At 52.9% G+C, this 9083-nt stretch overlaps 1 protein-coding gene across 1 annotated transcript in view; it reads right to left on the bottom strand.

The window, feature by feature from the left end:
- Positions 1 to 6454, bottom strand: part of ATP6V1B2 (ATPase H+ transporting V1 subunit B2) — a 56681-nt gene extending 50227 nt beyond the window's left edge. The window contains exon 1 of the mRNA XM_044278738.1: positions 6269 to 6454. Within this exon, the coding sequence (XP_044134673.1) occupies positions 6269 to 6395 (127 nt within the window). The 5' untranslated portion in view covers positions 6396 to 6454. The remainder of the gene's footprint in view (positions 1 to 6268) is intronic.
- Positions 6455 to 9083: the final 2629 nt, after the last annotated feature.

The raw sequence follows: 9083 nt of genomic DNA, 5'->3' as shown, positions 1-9083 counted from the left end.
AGAGCCGAAATGGAGAGGCAGCGTACATGTGTGACTGCGGGGCTCCATCGGTCAGACATTTATCCCCTATCCACAGTAGGGGAGGAGCCGTCTTATGTGACGACCAATTTAACGGTTAGGGTACGTTCACACAACGAATTTTGAAAATCTGCTAACAAAATAAAATAAAATATTCCCAGACTTTTTTTTTGCGGTTCTTTGAGGCTTTTTTCAAACCAATGGGTGTTCAATACAAATTTGCAGTTATAGGCAGTTAAGAATAGGCAGTTATATTATTGGCTGTCCGTGCCGTTCCGCAAATTGCAGAAGGCGCACAGGCGCCATCCGTGTATGGTAGGGCTGCAACGATTAATCGACGTTATCGATAATATCCGATAACTGGATTAGTTATCAAATAATCGGCTGATTCGTTGCTATGCGGGCGGTCAGGCGCTATTCGTGCGTGTCCTCGAACTTTAGATCTCCGCATCTTTATTACCTTACAATGAAGCTCCAGTAACAGGCAGAGCGGGCGGCGGCGTAACGTCACTTACTCACGTGATGCGCATGCTCCGCCTGCTTCATTCATAAAGTAGGTAGAGCAGGCGCATGACGTAAGTGACGTTACGCCGCCACCCGCTCTGCCGGTTACTAGAGCTTCATTGTAAGGTAAAAAGATGCGGTGATTTAAAGTAAAAGTTACTGCCGGTTAAGGAATACTGCTGTGAGCGGCGGGGCCGGGACTGTTATGGGGAGGGGGATCTGTGTATGACACTGCTTCCATCCACAAATCCCCCCCCCCCCCCCATAACAGTGCCATCCACAGATCCCCCCCCCCCCCATAACAGTGCCATCCACAGATTCCCCCCCCCATAACAGTGCCATCCACAGATTCCCCCCCCCCATAACAGTGCCATCCACAGATTCCCCCCCCCCCATAACAGTGCCATCCACAGATTCCCCCCCCCCCATAACAGTGCCATCCACAGATTCCCCCCCATAACAGTGCCATCCACAGATTCCCCCCCATAACAGTGCCATCCACAGATTCCCCCCCCATAACAGTGCCATCCACAGATTCCCCCCCCCCCCCATAACAGTGCCAGCCACAGATTCCCCCCCCCATAACAGTGCCATCCACAGATTCCCCCCCCCCATAACAGTGCCATCCACAGATTCCCCCCCCCATAACAGTGCCATCCACAGATCCCCCCCCATAACAGTGCCATCCACAGATCCCCCCCCATAACAGTGCCATCCACAGATCCCCCTCCCATAACAGTGCCATCCACAGATCCCCCCCCCCATAACAGTGCCATCCACAGATCCCCCCCCATAACAGTGCCATCCACAGATCCCCCCCATAACAGTGCCATCCACAGATCCCCCCCCCATAACAGTGCCATCCACAGATCCCCCCCCCCCATAACAGTGCCATCCACAGATCCCCCCCCCATAACAGTGCCATCCACAGATCCCCCTCCCATAACAGTGCCATTCACAATTTGTTTTAATATGGCCTTTGAACATAATTTTTAAAGTAAAATCATATAATCCTCTTTTTTTGTCATTTTGGTGTTTTTTCCCCAATTAATCAATGAAATTATCGACAACGAATCGATTATTCAAATAATCGTTAGCTGCAGCCCTAGTGTATAGCAGATCCGCAATTTGCGGACCGCAAAAAACACAATGTCGTGTGCATGTAGCCTTATCAGATGAAAGGAAAGCGGGGTGACTGGCGACAACCTACACAACTGCAGTTAGTCACCACAGGTGGTGTCACTTGGCTTCTCTTGAGTCTTAGTGCGCAGGCGCCGAGTATCCGTGCAGCGGACCGCAACATACGGGTCACCAGCCTTGTGCACTCCGTTTGCGGACCCACTGCCTTCAATGGGTCCGCGATCCACAAGACACGGCCAAAGAGAACATGTCCTATCTTTTCTTCTTTCTGTGTGGAGGCATGGATCCGAAAGCCCACGGAAGAGCTTCAGAGCGTTTCCGTGGGCTTTCGATCTATGCCTCTGCTCCGCAAAAGATAGGTGAAGGCCTTCTACCTGCAAAACGAGACAGACTTACCTTTTCGAAGTCTGGGAAAGCTGGGTGACAGCAAAGGGGGTCCATGCTAATCCCATGTATATCATTGATATACACCACATGTCTGTAATTAAAGGGGCTGCTCAGGATTACTTACCAGAGGACATGGTAAAGCCCCCGTCACCCCCTGCCGCAATGTCGTCAGGTACACCATTCAGATGACCACGACAGCCAGTCACAGGCTTCACGTGCCATACAGGCAAGCATCATCGAGGCCACTGATTGGCTGCAGCAGGTAAATGAAAGACGTACCTGACGCACCGCCGGAGGGTGTATAATGGGTGAAAAGTAGGTATTTTTTAATTTTATATCATTTCTTGCTCAAAGGCAATTTTCTTAAAATCCCAGACATCCCCAGAAAAACTGCAAAATTGAATATTTTCCCTTCAGGGGATTGTGGGAAAAGCTTGGCGACAATCTCATCACACGGAGGAGGACATTTATAGCATTAAGATTCAACGTTCATAGGAAAAGGTTAAAAAAAATAGAGAAAAGAGACAATATAGTGTTCAAAATATGAGCGTATCAGAAGCAGTAGGATCTCCTCTGCAGATAAAGCTGACACGGGCAGGAGGACGTACGGGGGAGGGGGCGCCTGCTGGTCACATGATGGGAGGACATGTGATGCAGCTGTCACATGACAATGAATTGAGTCATTCAGCTGCAGTTTCATACATTCCGTCTGCCAGAAATATGGAGTCTGAAGTGACCTATATACAGTGTGTGAACGCTCCTATATACCACTCCTCTCTACAGACCGGTATATACTCTGCCCCCCCCCCCACCTCCCTGCACACCTGTATATACTCTGCCCCCCCACCTCCCTGCACACCTGTATATGCTCTGCCACCCCACCTCCCTGCCCACCTGTCTATACTCTGCCCCCACCTCCCTGCCCACCTGTCTATACTCTGCCCCCCCCCACCTCCCTGCCCACCTGTCTATACTCTGCCCCCCCACCTCCCTATACTCTGCCCCCCCCCACCTCCCTGCCCACCTGTCTATACTCTGCCCCCCCACCTCCCTATACTCTGCCCCCCCCCACCTCCCTGCCCACCTGTCTATACTCTGCCCCCCCACCTCCCTATACTCTGCCCCCCCACCTCCCTGCCCACCTGTCTATACTCTGCCCCCCCACCTCCCTATACTCTGCCCCCCCACCTCCCTGCCCACCTGTCTATACTCTGCCCCCCACCTCCCTGCCCACCTGTCTATACTCTGCCCCCCCACCTCCCTGCCCACCTGTCTATACTCTGCCCCCCCACCTCCCTGCCCACCTGTCTATACTCTGCCCCCCCCACCTCCCTGCCCACCTGTCTATACTCTGCCCCCCCCACCTCCCTGCCCACCTGTCTATACTCTGCCCCCCCCCACCTCCCTGCCCACCTGTCTATACTCTGCCCCCCCCCCACCTCCCTGCCCACCTGTCTATACTCTGCCCCCCCCACCTCCCTGCCCACCTGTCTATACTCTGCCCCCCCCCCCACCTCCCTGCCCACCTGTCTATACTCTGCCCCCCCCACCTCCCTATACTCTGCCCCCCCCACCTCCCTATACTCTGCCCCCCCACCTCCCTATACTCTGCCCCCCCACCTCCCTATACTCTGCCCCCCCCACCTCCCTGCCCACCTGTCTATACTCTGCCCCCCCACCTCCCTATACTCTGCCCCCCCACCTCCCTGCCCACCTGTCTATACTCTGCCCCCCACCTCCCTGCCCACCTGTCTATACTCTGCCCCCCCACCCTCCCTGCCCACCTGTCTATACTCTGCACCCCCACCTCCCTATACTCTGCCCCCCCCACCTCTCTGCCCACCTGTATATACTCTGCCCCCCCCACCTCTCTGCACACCTGTATATACTCTGCCCCTGTATACAACACCTCCCTGCCCACCTGTCTATACTCTGCCCCCCCCACCTCCCTGCCCACCTGTCTATACTCTGCCCCCCCACCTCCCTATACTCTGCCCCCCCACCCCCCTATACTCTGCCCCCCCACCTCCCTATACTCTGCCCCCCCACCTCCCTATACTCTGCCCCCCCCACCTCCCTGCCCCACCTGTCTATACTCTGCCCCCCCCACCTCCCTATACTCTGCCCCCCCACCTCCCTGCCCACCTGTCTATACTCTGCCCCCCCCACCTCCCTATACTCTGCCCCCCCCACCTCCCTGCCCACCTGTCTATACTCTGCCCCCCCACCTCCCTATACTCTGCCCCCCCACCTCCCTGCCCACCTGTCTATACTCTGCCCCCCCACCTCCCTATACTCTGCCCCCCCACCTCCCTGCCCACCTGTCTATACTCTGCCCCCCACCTCCCTGCCCACCTGTCTATACTCTGCCCCCCCCACCTCCCTGCCCACCTGTCTATACTCTGCCCCCCACCTCCCTGCCCACCTGTCTATACTCTGCCCCCCCACCTCCCTATACTCTGCCCCCCCACCTCTCTGCCCACCTGTATATACTCTGCCCCCCCACCTCTCTGCACACCTGTATATACTCTGCCCCCTGTATACTACACCTCCCTGCCCACCTGTCTATACTCTGCCCCCCCCCACCTCCCTGCCCACCTGTCTATACTCTGCCCCCCCACCTCCCTATACTCTGCCCCCCCACCTCCCTATACTCTGCCCCCCCACCTCCCTATACTCTGCCCCCCCACCTCCCTATACTCTGCCCCCCCCACCTCCCTGCCCACCTGTCTATACTCTGCCCCCCCACCTCCCTATACTCTGCCCCCCCACCTCCCTGCCCACCTGTCTATACTCTGCCCCCCCACCTCCCTGCCCACCTGTCTATACTCTGCCCCCCCACCTCCCTGCCCACCTGTCTATACTCTGCCCCCCCACCTCCCTGCCCACCTGTCTATACTCTGCCCCCCCACCTCCCTATACTCTGCCCCCCCACCTCCCTGCCCACCTGTCTATACTCTGCCCCCCCACCTCCCTGCCCACCTGTCTATACTCTGCCCCCCCACCTCCCTGCCCACCTGTCTATACTCTGCCCCCCCACCTCCCTATACTCTGCCCCCCCCACCTCTCTGCCCACCTGTATATACTCTGCCCCCCCCACCTCTCTGCACACCTGTATATACTCTGCCCCCTGTATACTACACCTCCCTGCACACCTGTATATATTGTGCCCCCCCCACCTCCCTGCCCACCTGTATATACTCTGCCCCCCCACCTCCCTGCACACCTGTATATACTCTGCCCCCCCCCCACCTCCCTGCACACCTGTATATACTCTGTCCCATCCGGTTTATTACACCTCCCTGTATACACAACACTGCAGATCTGTATACACATAGACAGAAATCAGTTACTTTGTGTTGTCACAGAAAACACAGAAATAAAGCGGGCGCCGGAGGCCAAGAGATCTTATTACACACCTGCCAGACAACGCCAGTGATACCCATAACCTGGCGGGGTATAGACCGCTAACAATGAGTGCGTGCAGAAAATGACAGTTATATCTATTCCATCTACATAGCAGCATCTGGCCTCATCTGTCCAGCTGTGTACATGCACGCTAGGAGTTGTAGTTCTGGAACTGCTGGAGTGACTCTGGTCGGCGATCACTGCTCTAAGTCCAGATCAGAGGCCACGATGAATAGGGAACCCCATGTCACGGGCCCCACAGTCACTAGAACTCAGCCGCAGATACAAGCTTTATATTAGAAAGCAATCGCCTAAACATTTTGGGCAGGACTAGGACGGAGAGGGAAGATGATGACTACAGCTGGCACCACTCACAGATCATACACCAGCACACCATCATTATAACAGGGAAGGGAAGTCCCACAAAATTCAGGAACCCTCTTTGCTCAGCCATGTAAAAATGGCGCCTGCACTACATGGCGGCTCAGCGATCTCAACCATGTACTTCTACCTTCCTCCAGTGACCCCCAGAAAGAAGCAACAGCAGGGCCCCCGGCAACCAGATCAGCGTCAAAAGAAAGAGGGATGGTCTCTTAAAGGGGATGTCCACTACTCTCCATAGACTTAGGAAATCAGATGGTCTGGATGCAGGGATGCCCACTGATTGCATGTACCACCATCTACTACATCTCTATTCAAATACAACTTTATTGACACCTGTGCACACATGCCATACAGGTACACGTATAGGACTATACATATATATGTATACACACTGGTCACATGACCCCATATCCCCAATAGCACTCACTGAGCCTGGGCTGGGACAGGTAGTCCCTGCTGACCGCCTGGACGTGCTCCCGGGCCGCCGACACCGCTGGGTTCCCCAGTCCGCCCCGGCTCCCAGTGTCTCCTCCGCGCATCACTCTCACCGCCATCTTCTCCGCAGTTTCGGTGACACTGGCCCGCAACGGCGTAGTCGCAGCTACTTAATATCTCCGTGACGTCAGCACGTACACTCCGGCGTCTGTCAGAACAACCCGGATAAGAGGGGCGGGGCTATGCGTTCCAACGTCACCTCAAGTACCGAAACCGTGGGTGGGAGGCAGGGGAATGTAGCGGCCTCGCGGAAGTAGAGATGGAGGGCTTGTGAGACGATAACGTGAAGTGAGGGCCATATCAAACAGGGATATAAAAGGGGAGCGAAATAAAAGAGCTTCCGGTGGCTTCAGAATAGGAGTGTAGCAAGATGGCCGACTTCCGGTCTAGGGTCTTGTCCTTGGTGCTGAATTTTGTATGTTTTTCTGTGGGGTTTCTGTTGGCGCTCTTGCATGAAAGCCATGAAAAACCCACACATATTATACATAGGCCATTATTATATGTCACGCCATAGGTGACCGTATGTCTATAGGTGAGAGGGGAATATAGCAATTCTTTCACCTTGCCCCATAGAAAGGACATATCCAGGCAGTGGAGAGCTCAGCCTACAGTTAAAGGGGCTGTGTCACCTCAGAAAGTGGCATTTATCATGTAGAGGAAGTTACTACAAGGCACTTACTAATGTATTGTGATTCTCCATATTGCCTCCTTTTCTGGCTGGATTCATTTTTCCATCACATTATACACTGCTCGTTTCCATGGTTACAGACCACCCTGCAATCCATCAGCGGTGGTCGTGCTTGCACATTATAGGAAAAAGAAGTGGCCTCTCTAGCAGCCAAGACCGTGGGAGCGCACATAGGCTGGAACATTTTCCTATAATGTGGAAGCACGGCCACCGCTGATGGATTGCAGGGTGGTCTGTAACCATGGAAACAAGCAGTGTATAATGTGATGGAAAAATTAATGAAGCAGCAAAGGAGGCAATATGGACAATCACAATACATTAGTAAGAGCCTTGTATTAACTTCCTCTACATGATAAATGCCACTTACAGAAGTGAGACAGCCCCTTTAATATGGAGGACTGTAGTGCACAGCAGAGAGGCCATGTTGCTCCCTGCCGTACTTGTACAAGAGGTCAAGGTTTACTTTGTGTTAAGCCACCATGGTGTATGTCAAGTACCAGAAGTGGGGCGCAGGCCCTGTTCTGCTGGCACCCCAGCTGCTGCCAAATGCCATTTATTAGTAGCACCTTCTGCTAGGCCCGCCCCTCCCGCCACAGTGCCAGCCACCAAAGAGCAGCGTGGGACACTGCGTGCATCTCTCACTGTGCCTCGTCCGCCTCAGGACCGGTAGAGATTAAGAAAAGTATGGACAGAAGCCTCAGCTTAAAATGGCCTTTCCTGAAAGTAGACTAAACATCCAAAGCCTTAGTCCAGTGGTGGCGAACCTAAGTCACAGGTTCCAGGGGCGGCACTCAGAGCCCTCTCTGTGGGCACCCGCGCCCTGGAAAAAGTCTATGGTGTACCAATCTGCCTTAGACTTTTCCTGCCATTCATCAGCGCAGGGTGCACTATGAACAGCACAGGCAGCGCACTGACTGTAGGCGGACTATTATAGCCAAATGATAAAGTACATGGAAGATATACTGTATTGGACTGTAGTATTCAGGTTACATTGCCGTGTTGGCACTTTGCAATAAATAAGTGGGATTTAGGTTGCATTTTGGGCACTAGGTCTCTAAAAGGTTCACCATCACTGCCTTAGACCAATGGACATGGCCACTTCTCTGCTAAAAAGCCCCAAAAACAAATATATATATATATATATATATATATATATAGATGTCTTTACAGTACAGGGCGGTACTACATCTCCTGTACTGCCCCATTGTTATTTTGGGATGACATTTGGGACTTTAGAACTAATTACTGGTTTATGGACTCAAGTTATAATGGTTTCAGCTTACAATGGTCGTCCCAGAACAAATTAATACAGTAATATGAGATAGCGCTGTAATGGGCTGGGGGCAGGGGGTTGGAAGGAGGATGTTGAGCCTGAAGTTTTAGGGTACTTTCACACTTGCGGCAGAGGATTCCGGCAGGCAGTTCTGTCGCCAGATCCGTCAAAACGTATGCAAACTATTGGCATTTGTCAAACGGATCAGTATCCGTATGACAAATGTATTGAAATGCCAGATCCGTCTCTCCGGTGTCATCCGGAAAAAACGGATCCGGCATTTATTTTTTTTTAACATTTTTTGCAGTCTGAGCATGCGCAGACCACAATGCCGGATCCGTTTTGCCGGAACACTCGGGCTGGATCTGGCATTAATGCATTTCAATGGGAAAAAATGTTCTGGAATTTTAGACAGAGATAAAACCGTAGCATGCTGCGGTATTATCTCCGTCCTGAAAAGGTAAAAAGACTGGACTGAAGACATCCTGATGCATCCTGAACGTATTACTCTCCATTCAGAATGCATGGGGATATGCCCGATCAGTTCTCTTCTGGTATTGAGCCCCTAGGACGGAACTGCCTGACGGAAAAGAATAACGCTAGTGTGAAAGTACGCTAAATTTGCAAAGATTTCTAAAATTCTGTTTTCTCATTATGGGGTACCGAGTGCAGATTGATGGGGGAAAACAGGATTTTTTTTATTTTAGCACAAGGCCGCAGCATAAAAGTGTGAACAAAGTGAAAGGGTCTGAAGACTTTCCAAAAGCACTGTATATACAAGACATG

This window comes from Bufo gargarizans, chromosome 2 (assembly GCF_014858855.1).
Source record: "Bufo gargarizans isolate SCDJY-AF-19 chromosome 2, ASM1485885v1, whole genome shotgun sequence".
Lineage (NCBI taxonomy): Eukaryota > Metazoa > Chordata > Amphibia > Anura > Bufonidae > Bufo > Bufo gargarizans.
The sequence above is the reverse complement of the archived record's forward strand: the minus strand, read 5'-3'. Positions and strand labels throughout refer to the sequence as shown.